Raw genomic sequence first — 18,767 nt, forward strand, 5'->3', positions numbered from 1 at the left:
TTAGGGGATGGGACAAGTTATTTTGGGGGCGTGCTCTGCAGTGAGAAAGTGCAGACTTTGCTGCCTTCCCTTTGCCTCCCTCCACATCCCCCTTTCCTCGTGTTCCCATCCCTTCAGCCTGGGCTGGTTCACCACATCCCACAGTGTTTATTTTCATTCCTTTGCCTCAGATTTCCTCTTTTCCCCTCAAACCATAACCCCAGGGAGGAGCAGATCCCATGGGATGACCCCCCCGGAGCAGCTCCCCTGCTCATGTGGACCGCAGCATCTCCCAGTGCCTGGCATCACACCATGGAAGTACCAGGTTGCACAAAGCCAACAGGATCCCAGTGCCACGAAGAGCCCAAGAGCCAGCCTTGATTCATATATGTCAATATCATGCTGGAGATCAAACTAAATACAGGCAAACAAAAACACACCCCCAGTGCGAGCGCTGTGCAACGCAAATGGGGACAATTAAGTCACAGCAAGGAAAGGAATTAATCCGATGATCTTCACGGGCTCACCATCTAGGAGCTGATTAGCTATAAAGGGAAAGAATGATGAGAAACTCAGCTCAATGTGATTTTTCCACTCTCCTTATGGCCATTTCATGTGCATCCCTTGCTTTTGCTGCAAGAAGGGAGCAGGGACTCCGATGGTCTCATCCGAAGCACCTCCATGGCTGTGGAGAACCTAGAGTGTTGCTCTGTGTAGCCCTCAGGATCTATACCAGGAATGAAAATGGGGTGATTTCCACCCCATCTGCTTTTTCCCCCTCTAATTTACTGACATCCTTCAGAGATTATCCCATTCATTTGATTCCAATCATTGATTCCATTCATTGTCCCCTGACCCACACGCATGTGAGCCCATCAGGTGTCCCCAGGCAATCTGGGACTGCAATGCTGAACACCCAGTGCTTTGGTGGCAGAACAGGGATGGGAAAGTGAAAATGCTAGAAGAACAACAGCCAGTGCCAGCCAAAACCCATCCTGGGGAGAAGGGGACCCTGGAAGCCTGGAAACATTCAAGGCCGAGTTGGACAGGGCTTGGAGCACCCTGCTCCAGTGGAAGGTGTCCCTGCCTGTGGCAGGGGTTGGAACTGGAGGAGCTTTAAGGTCCCTTCCAACACAAACCAGTCTGGGATTCCATGCCCCGTACCCAGACACCTTACCCATGGCCAGCTCTGCATCAGAAGTTGGTTCTGAAGCCCCTGTACAACCACACAGTGCACGATGGTGCAGGGGCTGTGCCGGAGCACGGATCCCCAGGGAAGTGGAGCCCACAACTCCCCTCTGTGCCCCACAGGACCCAGCCAGACCCATGTGAGACCCTGCTCACCCCAGCCAAGGCTTTTGGTGACCGTACTCCCGCAGACACAACACACAAAAGAAGCAGCCGGCAGCTCCCTTCCTCCTTCCCGAAAACCAGATGATCCCAGATTGTTCCTCCCACTGCCTGCACGATGCCTCCCTGGGGGCACCAGGCCTGGGAGGCAATACACAGACATTAGCGGGGGGGAACACATGGAGATGCAGCCACTCTGTGCCCCCCTGGAGCAGAGCAGCCCCCATGGCTGCCCTGACATCAGCTGTAAGATATGTGAGAAATGAAAATGCCTGTTCCGTGGATAAACGCGTGGTCCCTGCGAGCTGGAGGCCCCAACAAAAGGCTGCCTTGTGCTCAGTGCCTGTGTCTATGGGTACAAACATCCTGGGTCTCCTGCGAGGGGCAGCGGGCCTCTGGATGGGAAGAGAAACAGCAAAGTAGGCTCCGTCCTGTGGCAGGGATGCAGATGGTGCCTCGGCATCCGCTTGAGACCATACAGTGCAGAAAAGGGGGTGAAATGATTGCAGTCATTTGTTAATGTTGTTGAGGCTACTTCAAACGTTGCAGCGAGCTTGTGTTAAAGGTTAACTCATTCCTTGTCAGCTATCCCCAGCCTGCAGTGCAGGGGAGAACCCTTCTCCCTCTGGCACTGCAGGAATGGAGCTGGGATCCCCTGGGGGGTGCAGGCACAAAGAGAGCAGGGCAAGAAATCTCCATCAGCCCCTGAAACAGGCTATGGCCATGTTCAAAGCACAGGGAGGGAACAGACCCCCTTGAGCCCCATGTGATGTGCACAGAGGACCTGACACAACTGTGGACACAACCTCCATGGTTAATTAAATTAATGAACTGTTCCTAGGCAGCAGGGATGTGCCTTGGCTTTGTTCCTTTGATACCTGCAGGCAGCTCCTGCCTGTAAGCAGTGACAATGGGTGCTGGAATGAGCCTCTCAAGGCTGAACGCTGGGGAAGAGGCAAAACCAATGACCAGCAGCTTTCTCACATCCACATTGAAGCACAGGGTATGAAACATTAACTTCTGCCTTCACTTTCCCAGTCTGCCCCATGCAGCTGACAGAGAAAATCAGCACCTCTGGGTTTATCACCCAGGAGCTGCCCCATCAGCAGCTTGGATGGTGTCAGCTCAGTGACCAGCAGCAGAATTTAATACCCTTAGAAGAGATGAGTTTCTCAACAGCACAGGCAGGTTTATTTGCTGCAGCGAATGAGCTGCCACAGGGGCTGTGTTTTGGGCACATCTGCTTGGGTTTGTGGGGCCCCAAAGTGGCCCCTGGCGCCCCATCCTGTCCCCATGGAGAGGCTGCTTGGCCCTGCTTTTGCCAGGGATGAAGAGCAGTTACCAGCAGGGCTGTGATTTCATTTCATAGGAATCTCTCATTGTGGTACTCAAGTGTCTCCCTTTTGCAGCACTCACCTATTTGCAGGGGAAAAGAGGTCTGGGACCTTGCCTTTCCTGGAGCATCCTTGGAGCATCCCTTGGGGCAGCCGCTCTGGCCGGGCCATCAGGCCCAGGCTGAAGGCAGCAGCACAATATTTTGTCAATTGCTCCATCTAGTGCCATTTCAGCAGAAAAAGCTGTGGGAGCACAACGCTTGGAGCTGGTGCAGCTGCTGTGGATGGGGCCTGTGCAGCTGTCTCTGGCTGGTGTAGTAGTTCGGTGAGGATGGGCCAGATCAAAGAACCACAGCCTGGTCTGCGTTGAAAGGGACCTTAAAGCTCATCCAGCTCCAACCCCTGCCACGGGCAGGGACACCTTCCACTGGAGCAGCTTGCTCCAAGCCCCGTCCAACCTGGCCTTGAAAGGGTCTCAGTCCTGTTTCTGCAAGGCAAAGTGAATCTCAAACCTCTGGCAGGGTGGACTCCAGCCATGGAGAGGATGAGGACCAGCTGCTGAGACACCACCGAAACCCAGGAATCACCCAAAGACCAGGGACGATGTACGCCAGCATGCGCAATCTGTGCGGGGAAAATCCATTGCAGAGAGGGTTAAATGACACAGCCAACAACAGCTCAACCACAGACCTACCCTGCACAGGGTGACACCAATGTAGTCAGAAACCCTCCCCACTTGCTACCCCTCTCCCTGCTTTAAAAACCAGCAGTATTTTAGTGTTTGCCCACATGGTGATGTGTCCAGTTTTACCTGCTTCCCTCAGTGCAGCAAGTTACCAGCGTATTGTGAGCATCAGGAGCTCTGCACTGATTCCTGCTTCTCTGGCAGAAGCAGTAAAACACCCAAGGAATAAACCTGCCTGTGTTAGGCCTGATCCCACGTGCACTTCTGCCTGGCTAAAGCTGCTTCCCAGGAGGAATATCCTCAAGAATAAATCCTGCAGAGAAACCAGGGCAGGGACTGCTGGCAACTCCTGGAACTGGGGGGTCTTCAAGCCCAAACACAGCCTGGAGGAAAAAACATCCCTGTTGAGAAGGGATTTTTGCCATGACTATGACACAAAACACCATCTCCAATGCACAAATCCACCCCATCTTTTAAGGCAAGTGCTAGGGGAGGCCTTTGCTGAGCAGCATCCCCGCTGGGGGGGACAAAAACATGTCTGTAGAAAAGGGAAGGATATGTTGCTATTTAGGGAAATTTATTTGCAGCTCCTCTTTTGCTACACACAAATAAACAAGAACCTGCAGCAAATGAGCTCCCCAAGCATCAGGAGAAGCCCATCTTCTACACTTGGGTTTATACTCAACAGATGGCCCATGATACCTGCACATCAAAGTGTTAAAAAAGAGGGGGAAGAGAGAAGAAAAGGCTCAGGGGAAACTGTATTAACAGTCTTGCAATATCTAAAGGGGCTGATAAGAAAACTGGAGAGAGGCTTTGGACAAGGGCCTGTAGGGACAGGCCAAGGGGAATGGCTTTAACCTGCCAGAGGGGAGACTGAGATGAGCTCTTAGGCAGAAGCTCTTCCCTGTGAGGGTGCTGAGGCGCTGGCCCAGGGTGCCCAGAGAAGCTGTGGCTGCCCCATCCCTGGCAGTGTTCAAGGCCAGGTTGGACACAGGGGCTTGGAGCAACCTGCTCTAGTGGAAGGTTAGAACTGGGTGAGCTTTAATATCCCTTCTAACACAAACCAAAAAGCTGAGCTCAGCAGTTCTGAATCCTGCCCAGGGCATCCCAGAGGGGAACCACAGAAACATAACCCCATGTAAATGTGGCTTTAATTGGTACAGTTAGTTTAATTAGGATGTGAACTTTAAGCAAGCAGTTACAGAGGCACAGCACCGACAGCAGGGAACGAAGAGGGGTTTATGCTGTCACTGTGCATTTTCCTTCTTGTACAGGAACTGGGAATAAACTCTGCTGCAACCTCACCAGACTTGCAAAAGCTGCAGAGCCCTTGGAGCCCACTTGGACAAGGCTGAAGGCAAAGTTAAGGTGGTCCTTGTTTGTCTTCCATTTGGGATGCTGCAGAACATGGATCTCTCTGATTCGCTGCATCCTAAAAGGTCCAGCTATCACAGGAATGTGCGTTAGAGAACAAAATGTCCATTGGTGCTAAGATGAAAAACAACGACCGTGACAGTGTTTAACTGGAATGTAAATACAGCTAAATTATGGACATAGAAGTGCGAAACCATGGAGAAAGATGATAATGGAATTATGTATCAATGCTCAGCACAAGTGTAAAAACTAATGTTTTATACATGTGTAACGTTAAATGAATTCATTCCAGTCCTTTCAGGCAAAGGTACATTAACTGCTCCATCTCGGCATAATCATATTACTTCAACAGGCTCTATATATGTCATACTTCCAGGGTGGTAATTGCCACTTGATTAATTATAGGGAATTCAAAGGCATTACACTGATTCCTTATGCAGCAGGATAATGTGACAGAGTCCTCTCATCCCTCCAGGCTGCTGTCCACACCAGCCCAGCCTCCGCTGCCATGGTTCTGAAGCTCAGTGCTTGGGATCCTTGCAGCAGGGATCATGCCTGGATAGACTGTTCCCTAGCAAGCTCACGTGGTGGAGAGGACACAAAAACTTAAGAGCATCTCAATCCCAGCCTTTGGAAGAAGTCTGAACATAGGTGTAACTTGCCCTTTTCTTTGCAGAGTTACTCAAGAAATGCAAACAGCTTCTGGTGATGTCAAGGATGTCCTTGATGGTGTCACTGCAAGGTTATTCCCTATCTCTCCAGCTGAAGAAACTCATGAAAGGACTGTCAACAGCATGTAGCCCTTCTAAAAGAAAAGGTTCTGACAGATAAGTCCTCAAACCAAGGCAGGAGAACCTTTCCCTCCAGTATATATGAGTTGAAATGGTGGTGAGTGGCACCTCTGAAGGCTTGTGAGATGCCCATGGCATCGATGCATCTCCTGCAATCATCCTTTGCATTGGACTCCTCCTGACACAATAATGATCACTTCATCTTCACCCCCTGGTTTTGCTGCCTGGGCACCAGATCCTTGGTCTCTCAACTGACCCTTTTGTTGGTGTTCCCCTGATTAACAACCACTTACCAGGGAAGATCATGGAGATGCGCAGCTTTCCGACAGAGGGCACAGGATGGCTCCCTGTGATTGCCTCACTCAGGAGCAATCCTGGTACCTGGACACAGAGCTTTCGCTCGCAGTCACCACATCCTTCCATCCCTCCTACAGTGACCACTGCTCCTTCACCCTGAGAAGGGCAACCACAAGCCCTACTTGGAACAGCAAACAAAAACATCTCATGCAATAGATTTTACCAGTGACTTAAATGAAAAACCATAAAAATAAAATGCAGAACTACTTACATAACTGAGCTTTATTTAGAATCTTTGAAGTCATAAAATCTCTCATTTTACTCATAGACGTAAACATACAATCAGAAGGTTTCATTGCTTTTTCCCTTGCACAGAAATAAAGTTTTAAACAAACCAGAACACCTCAACCCAGACAAGCGTAATGCAGATTTAATCACCTAACTTGGTCCTGTACATACAGCACACGCTCCTCCGTGTGGTCACTGGTTTATCAATTAGTTGCAATATAATTTTTGGCAGGAATATATTCAACACACAAAGTGCAAATTACAAGAAGCAGAAAAATGTTCTCCCTCATTCTGAGCAATGAGAAGTGCAAAATATCTCAGCCCATAAATTCTATTCTTTGTGTATATGAACACTATGTGCATAATAGGCTAATAAATAGCCATGTAAAACTTCATAGATTAAATGTGGCAACATCTTAAAGTTGGAATGCATCAGTTATAAAAACATAATCAGGCAGAGGAATCATTACATCTTCTTTATAAATTCCACACACCGTTTCTGAGGGTACCTCTTCACATTTCACCTACCCGCCTTTAACTTCTGCATACCTTGGATGCTTCTGCAACCAAAGGCAGTTTGTTAAACATTCTCCCAATTTGCTACATCTGGACATATTTCTGTGCGTCTACAATCAAGGTTCCACTAACACTTCACTTGGCAAATCAAACAGTACAGAGGGAATCCACTGAAAACGTGAAGTCTCTTCCAGGCACTATTAACGGAATACCATTCCAGCAAGGCTAAATGCACTTTTGTGATTAACCTAAAGTTAAAAGGAAACTTTGCAATGAAGGAAATCCATTTCAATGAGAGCTAATCACAGCTTGCTTCAGTATAGTTCATCTCACTCCAGTACCTCTTCTTTAAAGTAAAATGGGGAAACACCCTGTCTAGATAAAACATACTGAACAACAGTACCTTCAACACAAACCCTGCACTGCTCAGTTGTTATACTGCAGCTTTTGAATAATCTTTCTATTACATTCCAGGGATTTTTCACATAAAATGAGCAGCCAATTTTGACACTCTCTCCCTGCTTTCATTTCTCCCAGCTACATCATCATCATAAATTATACCAAATAGTCCAAATCAGACTGGGCTGCTTCCTCTAAAACCCTACTGTTCCTCTGCATAGGAAGATTAAACCACAATGATTTGCACTGCCATTAATCTGCCTGCCAAATTCATTCGCTAAATCACCAAGGCCATGGTCATATAATCACTGCAGCAATGGCTGTGACACGTAACGACGTTGCTAACTTTTGGCTGAACGTTCCTGCATCTTACCTTCACTGTGCAAGGCAGGACAGGCCTTGGGAAGGTGCCTTGTGGCCTTTGACACATACTTGCTTAAACCAAAAAGTAGTTGAGGGCTTCGACTGAGCCATATGACTTGCTGGAGGAAGCTTAGGAACCCCCCTCTGCAAGCTCTGCCCTAGGGAGGACATCATCTTAAATTGCTGCAGCAGTCTTCTGCAGCGATCATCTCACCAGTGCCTGGTATTATTTGGTATTATCCAAACCTGAACTCCAGCAGCTCCAGGAGAGAAGCATCCTCTGTGATCCGTGAAAGCCTCTTCCTGCACTATCTGATCCTGGGGAGACCCTTGGAAATGTAAAATGGTTTGCTGGGTTGGATTAACTTCATCTTAGCCTTAAAGACAAGGTGCAGAGGGACCGCTCACCATCGTTACTGGAATTACAGGATCACATTGCCGAAGCAAACTTTTTGTCTTCATTAAAGTTTCAGGATGAACAATTATGCTGCAGCTTGGCACAACAACAACTGCCTTTGTATGTAACATGCCTGGCATATATCAGCACGTTTCTTCTTCTTTAAAAACATAATGAGACCAGAATGAGACACGTTGTTGTTGTTCACGCTGCCTAAATATCTGAAAAGGCTCAAACATTTTAAAAGCCTAAAAAAAATAAATTTCCCTCTCCCCTAGTTTATTTTTCCTGCTAAAGGCTGCAAATTGACACATCACAGTAATTACCTCTGACTAACTTCCACAGACCTACCCAAAGGTAGAAAGTTCACATTTGACTATCAGACTTACTGTGCCGAGCACAAATAATTTCCCAGAGGAGAATTTGATATTTCATCATTTGGAACAGTGGTAATTTAATTACATTGCTAATGTTTTCTGGCATACTTGAAAGGACAATTAGCATAAGTAAATCATGAGTGAGATGACAAGTCACTCGGCATTTATTTCTGCTCATCAGATGAGATCAGTCGATGATCTAAATTCTCTTTTGTGTGTGAATTGATTCCAGGTTCAGCAGTTGTAACAGGAGTTCAGACTAGTGGGGATAAACTGATGTATAAATAAAGTTAAATGGACATTGTTCTTTGAAGTTTCTTGATTAAACTTGTCCAGAGAAACCTCAAAAGCCACCAGAAGGAGGAGAGGGCGGGGAGAAAGGCTGATAAATGTGCAAGGCTAAATGAAGCTCGAGATGCACACGACCCTTTCTGGCAATGGGGTGAACGCTGACTTTGCCAGGGTTTGCTTTACATCCTGCTCAGGGCTGAGCAGTATTATTATAGCTCTGCTGATGCTCTAAAATAATTGTATTTATCTCTGCAAGCGCAATGACATTCATGATAACACCGTTAATGTTACAGTTCCTTTCTGGCGCTTCAGGATAGCTACAGCTTGCTCATGAGTAACACCTTCCAAAGCTTCCCCATTAACTGCTAAAATCTGATCGCCGCGCTTCAGTCTGCCATCGTCTGCAGCTGCTCCCTGCAAACAGCAAAGAGAGTGGTTAGCGGCTGGTAGCACGGAGCCCTCTCATCCCTCATAATGCTGGATTAAATGAGGAAGGATGGAGCACTGGGAATCCCACTGTAACTGGGTGGGGAACGTGGGAAATGACAGTGCTGAAGTCTCCCTGAGTGCTTTGAGCATTGCCCATTGCTCACCCAACCCTGCATGGTCTGGGGTGATACACCGCTGGGAACAAGAGAACTGGCTCAACCCTGAAGAACTGCAGTGTAAAGACTGGCTCTGCCTTTTCTGATTATGGGGAGGCTTGTTAAAGCAGCAGTTAAATGGGCTCTGTAACCAGTGCTGAGAAACAGGTTAAAATGCGTGGAGAGGGACAGAGCTAATGCAGCAGAACAGCCTGGGCACTGCCCCAAGCCCTGGACAGAGCTGGACTCCACTGAAGAAATGGCCTCAAGTTGCACCAGGAGAGGTTTAGACTGGGTATTAGGAACAATTCCTTCTCCAAAAGGGTTGTCAAGCAGTGGAACAGGCTGCCCAGGGAAGTGGTGAAGTCACCATCCCTGGAGGCATTACTAAAAGAGGTGTAGTTTGGTGCTTGGGGACGTGGTTTAATGGTGGGCTTGGCAGTGCTGCGTTAACAGTTGGACTCAATGGTCTTAAAGGTCTTTTCCAACCTAAATGATTCTGTGATTGTATGAAAGTCCTGAGAAGCTCCCACAGAGCTTTATAAATGGCTGTTCTCCTCCAGAGCCCTCAGCGCAGCTCTTTTATCTAAATCCTGAGCCTGCCCCGCTCAGAGGTTGGCTCATGGTGTTAGTTTCTGCTCCACTGCCCCACTGGTGACTGCAGTGTATGCTGGCTTCGATTTAGGGTTTCTCAGCTGTGCTCACATCTAGAAACCTGTAAATTTAATGTAATTTAAGCACTAGCTTAAAGACACAGTATCTTCCCATGTTAATAACTGAAAATTATTAAAGAGACCAGGTATTTGTGGTTTGAGCCCTAGAATCACAGAAGCAGAGGAGACATGATTTCTATTCCACCTTCAGATGAAGTTTTCTTAATCATGTCACCTATCCTCCCAGAAGTGCTGACACAAGTGACAACAAGCAGGCATAGGACAAGCAACTGCGACTGACTTCAAAGTTACTTTATGGAAAGGATCCCCAGTTCCCACTGTTTTCCTTCTCTCCTCCTCCATTTCCAGAGCTCCCTTCACATGGCCATGCCTGATGTATCTTGATGAGCACATTTCTAGCAAGGGGATGGCTGGGAAAAGGGTGAATTCTCCCTCACAGCAATGGAGGCTGGCTGCCTCAAGGATGGTCTCGGCTGTGCTATGTTTGCTGCTCAGCCTTATGGCCAGAGCCACTGCTCTCTAAGATTTACAGACAGAAAACTGCCTCACAAATATTTGAATGTATAAACCCAAGTGTCCCAAGTACACAGAGCCCTTTTGCTGAGATAAAAGTATCTTGTTTCAGCCATCAGTAATATGAAGTATAAAGTGAGAGGCCAGCTCTGGGTCCACTTACTCACATCAATGTACTTAGCCAGTACATTTTGCTTTCTGCTACATAATATATTACCCAAGCCAAATCTTAGGTTTATTTTTAAAGATAATATAGAAATAGGGAGGAAAAATAAAAGATACCTTGGCAAATATAGTCTTGACATAAATGGGCAGGTCTCCATGGGGACTTCCATACCCCCCTACAATACTAAATCCCAGTCCATCAGAGCCTTTCTCCAAAGCAATAATCTTAGGCTGAGGTGCTCTGAAAACACAACAGATATCACTCAGAATAGCAATGTCTGTCTCTGGGGACTTTATGCAGAAGGAACACTCACAAAGATATTTTATCAAGAAGTTTTTCAAACAGTCACAAACCACGACTCTTGCCCTTGCACTGAAACATCCTTCTGCACAGCCCAGAATTCAAACGCTGTTCCTTGTACTTCAGCTCCTCGCTTTGAAAATACTCCTTTTTAATAAGAACTCAACAAGAGCACTTATCTCTGATGCAGAAGTGAGACTCCCCTGATCTTCAGTCATTGCACATATGTAGAGTTTGCTTTCTTACCAGCCAAACTGTCATCTTTAGTCTGCAAAAGTGGCAACTGCAACTATTTCCTTACAGCATCATTTTGTTTTATGTCTTCAGAGGGATAAGTCTAATAGGGTGAAGCCAGGAACACTCATGTTCATAGCCTCAGCTCTACTGCAGGCTCTTAGGGCTGTTTTCTAATAACCTGTATTTGACCTACCCCTGTGCCTTGCATCACTTAGAGCCTGAATCTTCAGGGGCTTTTACTGTCTGTGATGAGCAAAAGAAGATTCTGAGTGCAATTCAGACTACATGTATGTATATATCCATTGCAATTTGAAAAAGTAATTTCTATATATTTAAAAAGAATTACAGGGACAAAAGCTGTTTGGCATCTTCCACCTGTATAAAGGTGTAGCCTATTATTAGATTTAATGAAGATAAATATTGGATTTTTTTTTTTTATATATATATATATATACACACATATATATACATATACATATTATTTGATATAAGGACGTTATTCACTATGAAAGTGGTGAGGCACTGGCATAGGTTGCCCAGAGAAAGCCGTGGCTGCCCCATCCCTGGCAGTGTTCAAGGCCAGGCAGGATGCGGTTTGGAGCAAGCTGCTCTAGTGGAAGGTGTCCCTGCCCATGGCAGGGGTTGGAACTGGATGAGCTTTAAGGTCCCTTCCAACTCGAACCATTCCATGATTCTATTATGACCAATATGTAGCTATTTCTTTAGGATGGAGGGAATACATATGCCTACCTAATTCTGCTTCACATTTTCACATTCACATTTCCTTACTATTTTAATATGAAAAGAGAATACAAATCCTTTTGTGAAGTAAGCAATTCTCGTTTGAGAGCAGCAATAAAAACAGTTTCTTGCATTGTAAGACTAGAGAATGCAGCATAAATAGCTTAACTTTTATACTCAAAAACCCCTGAGGTAGGGCAGCAACGTGCATCTCAGCTTCTTAAAATAAATATAATGAATCAAAGAATGAAAATGAAGAACATAATGAAGCTACTGAACCACAATGAAGATCAAATGAATTTCAAAACGATTACCGGAATGCTATAAGCTGCCCTAAAAAGCACATAATAGAGAATGATGCATGGCCATGGGGGGGCTAGATCTCTAGCTTCTATCACCATACAGAAGTGCTGCAAGTGGAACATTTTTTAATCAGACTTTTTTGAATTGTAAAGCTAAAAAGATTCAAAGGACAAAGAATGCTCTGGGACATGTTTTGAAACATTTGTCTCTGATACCAGGTTTTTAACACCTCTTGCCTTAGTCTGCCAATGACACATCATTTCCAATTGCTAGGATCGTAACTCCTTTCAGGCAAGAAAGCCAACAGACAAGGGCAGAACTGTCACGTCAGCATAATACATCTCCTTTTTTTTTCTAATGTGTTATCTTGAAACATATCCAGAACAAGTGTTTGGAAACACATTTTGTGCTTATTTACTTGAGCAATTTCTGTCACTGTGTGAAGATGGACATGAGTCCATAATCAGCGTGGAGAAGGTCACAGTTTTCATTTTAAAGGTGACGGAAAATTACAGACAAGAGCAATGGGAGAGACCCCTCCTTCACCACCCTAGGCTTTTCCCTTGCATGGCACACAGAAATCCACCTCAGTCATGCAGACTAAGTGCAAACTTACTCAGGATCTTCAGAATGATGCTCAGAAGAAGAGTTAAGGTTGCACCCTGCGGACATGCTCTCCAGCTGGGTAGCAATGGCACTGATGTTGGTATCAGCCACAACCTAAATGGAAGGATGCAATGAAAACCTGTCTGTGTTCATTTAATACCAAAGACACCTTGGCTAATTATGCAAAAAAAAGGAAAATCAATTGTTGATGGTTTTTTTTTCCCCAAGCAAATTTCAAATACAAGTCCTACTCTCTTAAATGTCCTACAAATTCAATACTTTCAAATAACAGAGTTAATAGTAACCATATTTCTGGGGATTAAATGCAAACTTTGCTCTGAAGCTTTCTCTTGCCTTTTACATGATTATCATTCAGATGCTGAGCAGAGGGGAAGAGTCTTTCTGGATAATCCAAAGGAAAAGATTACTTTCTCAGGGGAATATGTGCATCTCAGAGTTGGCACAGGGTGTCCACGACTGGGCTTGAAAGTAAAGGTCTCCTACAGAAAGCACCTTAGCCTTTAATAAAATAGAGAGGTCCAAAGGACTATTGTGCAGAGGCCCCAGAATGCCTCAGATTGGTTTATTTGCTGAGTATGGAAGAAATTAATCCATGGTTTCAACTCCACTGCAGTTTCCAGCATAGATCAACAAACTGGGTTCTTAACCTTCCCAATTCTGCCTCCTGCCTCATTCTGAAGCCATCATGAATTACCACCACACAGTAACTAATAAAGTTAATGACAGTTTATCAGGTTGCTGGGTAGCAAACTTGCTCAGGCTTTTAAAGCAACCCTATCACTGTTGTGTAGGTTAGGTACACAGCCAGTTATGGCTGTTCTGAGGAAACAGCTACTTGCTATAGTCTGGGGTTTGCTGATCACAGGGGTTTTGCCTCACAAGGGTAGAATCCTTCAGGCTCAGCAGGTTCTATTAAACACAAAGTGTCAACGCTCTCTCTGGCTCTTTTCTAAACCTTTCATTGCATGCTAATTTTCCGTTCTTTGCTTTTTCAGGAAGAAATTTGAGAAAATCACTATGAAGTGTTTGGGATTTTAAGTATTTACAGCTGAAAGGACATCAATTTCCTAACAACCGCATGCTGTGGTTATCCCCTAACTCCATCTCCTTGTGATGAGCTATTCTTCCCTGCTTGACATTCACTGCACAGCACAGGATTTTGGCTCAGAGAACAGTGAGAAATGCCCGCTAAGTGTATTTTCAATATTTCCTCTAGCTATCTATGGCCTTATTTTATCAAAATTAACAGGTACGTTTTCCACCCACGGCTCAAGGGAAACGTACCTTTTCGAAATACAAAAATCCATTCTATAAATCCCCTGTCTTAAATGACTGCTCACAATTCTCCCACAACAATATTTCCCTCTTCCTAATCACTTGGAGCCAACAGGGTGGTAGCGTTTTCTAGGAAGGAAGATTAGTTCTCATGCAAATTTTGCATCCCAGGACTCAAGTTCTTGGATGCCCAAAATGAAGGGGTCCGGCAGACAGCAAAGACACCGTTAAGTTCTCCTTCTCACTGCAATAGGGGAAGGAGTGCCAGCCAGTCTTTGTCATATTCTGTTGTTAAATAAAAAGAGGGCAAAATAAATCTATATTCAAAAATCTTCCGTTGGCAGGAAGAACGTATCAGAGTTCAACAACCTTGTAAAAAAGCTTCCCCTTATCTCATTACTACACCTGCAGAAAAGAAATTAAATTAAACCAAAGCATCAAAACAGCCGAAAGGGATGATTGTTCCCTGAGACCCTAATCTCCCATTTGCAAACAGCATTTGCAAACTCCTTCCCCATCCTTCCCAGGACGTGCTGATAATAAGCCTTTCCACCCCACTGAACACAATTATCTGACCTTTCACAGCAGTTTGCCATGAAGTGGTCTAACCTGATAGTAAACAGAATTACTTAATGACACATCAGTCATGATTATCACAGCGATAGGTTTATTCCATTTTGATTGCTGTAATAAAAATAAGCAGTTCAGTGACTGAGAAGTACCTGTGGTTTGCATGTAAGGATGTAAGGTATCACCATACTTACGGCACGGCTTCAATACTACTCTTCACTGCTATTAAAATATAAGATCCCACCTTCACATAATAGATTTTTAATAGAGGAAAACAGACTCTAACATCCCACCTTCAGATAATAGATTTTTACACATAATAGATTTTTAATAGAGGAAAATAGACTCTAACATCCCACCTTCACATAACAGACTTTAATAGAGGAAAATAGACTCTATTCTATCAGAGTAAACCCATATCGTCAATAAAAAGTATGAAGCCTGTTTTAAGCCAGACAGCAAAAATGCAGAAGAAAACCCATTAAGTGACAAACCCAAGGACATTTCCAGAAGAACCTCTTTGTTTATGTGAGCAATCGACTGACATCAGGAATATTTTTAAATACATGATGAGGTGGGCTACGCTGTATTACAGCTTTCAAGATGAGCAATTTTGGGTTCTGCAGCAAGCTTTCATTTTCTATTCAGGGAATACTGTTGACATGAAAAGTGAAATTACTCAACGTTACTAGCAATATGATAACTATAATTTAACAGAAAATCCTCAGCTGGTGTATATCTGGGTATTTCCTTTGACTTCATAGAACTACACAAATACACCATCTGCTCTGGAACTGGCTCATCACTTACCAGGTCAGCAGTTCACAGGCAGACAAAACAAAGAATAAGCAAGTCTAAAACTAAGTTTATTGCAATTTCATTTCTTTTTTTTACCATTTTCCTCCCTCCCCCTATTTTTTGTAGTCACATTTGTGTTGTAATGCAAGCAAGAAGCTTGCAAAAATCTCTCAAGATGTGTTCCAATCCAATATGCTGTGATGACAAAGAAAATTAGAGTAGATTTTAGTACTGCATCTTATTGTTTTCCAATTGTTACAATAATTCTGCAAATGAGCAGTATTTTGAATTCTCTCTGGCAAGTATTTTCTCCATTTCTTTGTGTAAACATAAAAATAAACCGAAGATGAATATACTGGCAAACAGCAATTAGAACCAAAGTGGCAGAACGTGTTCTTTTTAGCTAGCATATAAATGTGGCAGTGATAACAGTTTTCTCTCTCGAGTGCTATTATTCATTACCTGTAGAATAATCAATTCTAGGCAGCACTGTCTTAATGATGATGCTATCATGTTTCCTAACTGCTGCTAGCATTTCTTTCTTCTCCCCCTTTCAAGAACAAGGAAATTAATAGTGTGGGCAGTTTGGTCACAGTCTAGCTACATGCACACACTCATACACACACATAATTTCTTGTTCCTAGTTAACTTCAAATGAAAAATACAAACAACAACTTGGAAGCTTGTTGATTTATCATGTGTAGCAACAAGTTATTTTGTTCCCTTTGTTACGCTTTTATATAGTCATGCTTACAGCCCGTATGAATGGCAATAAAGAATTTTTGAATGAAAATCATTTCTTGCTTTCATTCTGTGTAATTCCCATCAGCAAGCACCCTGCAATTCTGTGATGCCTTGTGCCAGTGATGCTTAGGGTTTTTTCTTTTCTCTTTTTTCCCTGAATGCCATTTATCTCCCCTCATGCAGCTGCATGTTCAATTTATCACCATACCTGCAGGATAATGCTCCCATAAGCATTCTTTAGTAGATTAACCGCATCTGCATGAGACAGCCCATCCAAAGGTTGCCCATTAATACTGACAATCCGATCTCCAACCTGAAAGTACAACAGTAATGGAAAATTACTAGCATTAGGGAAAATTAAAATTAAGAATGCTTAAAATTCCTCATGAACTTGGCATTGCACAGTCATGCTTCTCTTTTGCAGGATCCCTTTTGTAAGAGTTCTGCATTGCTAGTGATCATTTCGCATTCTTCAGAGTAAGCACAATATGGATTTTCTTAAAACAACAATGCAACCAGAGAAAGATGTGTTGTATTTTACTATTTCCATTTGCAAGCAGGGAGAGGGACATTTTCACTCCTGTCCTCCCATCCAGAAAGGATTACTTGTGTCTCTATGTGCAGATGAGCTCATACTCCTACAGACTATGTATTCACATGCTGAATGCAGCGTAAGAAAGCAGGCACTTCTGATATTAATCTAATTAACCTAAATGATATCTTCTTCTTCTTATACATAAAAATGATCCTGACCCTGGCACTTAATGCTATTGTGTAATTCTGTTAGAGACATGGCATGAATGTAGCAGCACATACTAATGAATCTCATGGGCCAAAGCAACCCTGTGCGTTTGCATAATAAGATCTTTCCAGTACTAATGATTCCTTGCAACTCTCTCCAAAACTGAAAGTATTCACTACAGCTATTCCCAAAACACACATATCTTGTGGGTCTGATATAAGTGCCTTATTTTGGCATTTCTTTTCATAAGGGCCTTATGAACAAACAACTAACTTCCAATCTGTTTTCTACCTGTTTTGAGCTCTAAATGACAACTAACTTCCAATCTGTTTTCTACCTGTTTTGAGCTCTAAATGATGCCCAGCCTGCAGTCCCCAAAACGCTTGTGGTTTCCAGGGAGCCTGTTGCTGCCCTCCGTCGGTCTGGATGAACACATACACTTGAAGGCCACTGCAAATGCATGTATGTTCTTTCTCTTAATGTCACTTTTCCATTATGGGCATTATCCCAAGATGCAATATAATTAAAAAGGGAAGAGACAGACAGGGTTATTTGGTTTTATTTCTGGTTTTAGATATATATATAAAAAGAGGAAAAGCAGTCTATGAGTTATTATCAAGGTGATGATACAGAAGTGCTTGAGGCTCCTTCTCTGTAGGACACCCTGCAGATGAAATAATAAATATTCAGAGGATCTCTCTACTCACTCTGAGTCTTTGGGTACGTGCAGCCACACCACTGGCTTGAATCATAGCAATGAAGATGGGAATATCTCCTAATGGACTTCCCTTCCCTCCTGCAATGCTGATACCAAGTGCATCATTTGGTCCCTAAAACAAAGCAAACCAAAACAACATTTGCAATTGGAGGAACTTGCAGAGGTCGGCATTCCGGGTATAGCAATAACTGATCATTTGATTTATGGAACAGGGAGAAAATAGGTTTGACAGACATACACATCCTCACACATGCAGGTCCCACTACTCAGGCATACATCCAACAACCTACTGCAAACATAAATAATGCACTTTTACTTCTGAGAAATGCTACAAAAATTAACAACTTCAGTTACAGGTGTCAGCTTTTGGAATCGATCAAAAATAACTCACTGACCCTTGTTATCTCCACAGTCCTTGGGCCCATATCTGCTCCTACGAATAATGAAACAAACAATTAGCATCTGTAATTAAGAGATAATATAATTAAGAGATAACACTGTCAGGTGACAATGGTCCCTTGCTGCATAGTCAGTTATCACCAAGCAGGAGCAGAGCCTCCCTGTGCCAAACCAGGCAGCGCCGTTCACATGAGGAGGATGCAATCACTCTGGTTGACGGATGCCACAGTGACGCCCATTGTAGCACTGCCACTGCTCACCACAACCTATTGAATAGCAGCATTCTGCCAGCCCGAAGACAAGCCCTATTGTGCATTTCACTCAATTAAAGATTGGCTTATTGTTCATAAATCACAGTGTCCCGACTACAAAGGGTAGGGCACGTGGCTGGTCTGAGACTGTTGAGGTTCCATGGATTTCCTCTTCTAATTTGTGTTCTATTAGTAAATAATAGACAGCCAGGAAGTCTGGCTGGCATATATATATAGCGATAGGACATTTAAAAGTACTCAAAATAGAAGAAAGGGAGGAAAAAAGAGAGAAAAATAAAGGGACACTTCAGAGGAATCATTCAAACTGGGACTCAACAGCCTAAAAGCTGATGGTGTAGTGAAGCCCTGGGCTCTGCTATACCAACCCCTAATTCTATCAGCTCCCATTAAACTACTTTAAGAACCTTTTAGGAGGCAGGCAGAATTAATCTCTTTCAAAAGTTAATGATTCTTAATAACACATTTCAGCATATCTCACCGCTAGGCATGTGTGCTTGTGCAGGTAACTGTTATGAGTATGGAAGGCAGGATTGCCAAGGTGTTGTGAGGTCTGCAGGGCCCTTCAAACTGCCAGAAGGAAGCCACATTCCTCCTCCAGTGCACGTAAACTGGCAGAAGAAATGTCTTCTACTTCATGACCAAAGGTTACTGACTTCTGAG

At 44.0% G+C, this 18,767-nt stretch overlaps 1 protein-coding gene across 1 annotated transcript in view; it reads right to left on the reverse strand.

Annotated features, from left to right (window-relative positions):
- Positions 1 to 8,711: 8,711 nt before the first annotated feature.
- Positions 8,712 to 18,767, reverse strand: part of PATJ (PATJ crumbs cell polarity complex component) — a gene marked incomplete at its 3' end in the record, with an annotated part of 154,871 nt that continues 144,815 nt past the window's right edge. Inside the window, exons 40-45 of the mRNA XM_080623239.1 lie at positions 17,832 to 17,869; positions 17,426 to 17,548; positions 16,185 to 16,289; positions 12,579 to 12,682; positions 10,498 to 10,621; positions 8,712 to 8,858 (exon numbers count right to left, since the gene is read on the reverse strand). Of these exons, the coding sequence (XP_080479365.1) occupies positions 8,712 to 8,858; positions 10,498 to 10,621; positions 12,579 to 12,682; positions 16,185 to 16,289; positions 17,426 to 17,548; positions 17,832 to 17,869 (641 nt within the window). The remainder of the gene's footprint in view (positions 8,859 to 10,497; positions 10,622 to 12,578; positions 12,683 to 16,184; positions 16,290 to 17,425; positions 17,549 to 17,831; positions 17,870 to 18,767) is intronic.

This window comes from Psittacula echo, assembly GCF_963264785.1.
Source record: "Psittacula echo genome assembly, chromosome: 7".
NCBI lineage: Eukaryota > Metazoa > Chordata > Aves > Psittaciformes > Psittacidae > Psittacula > Psittacula echo.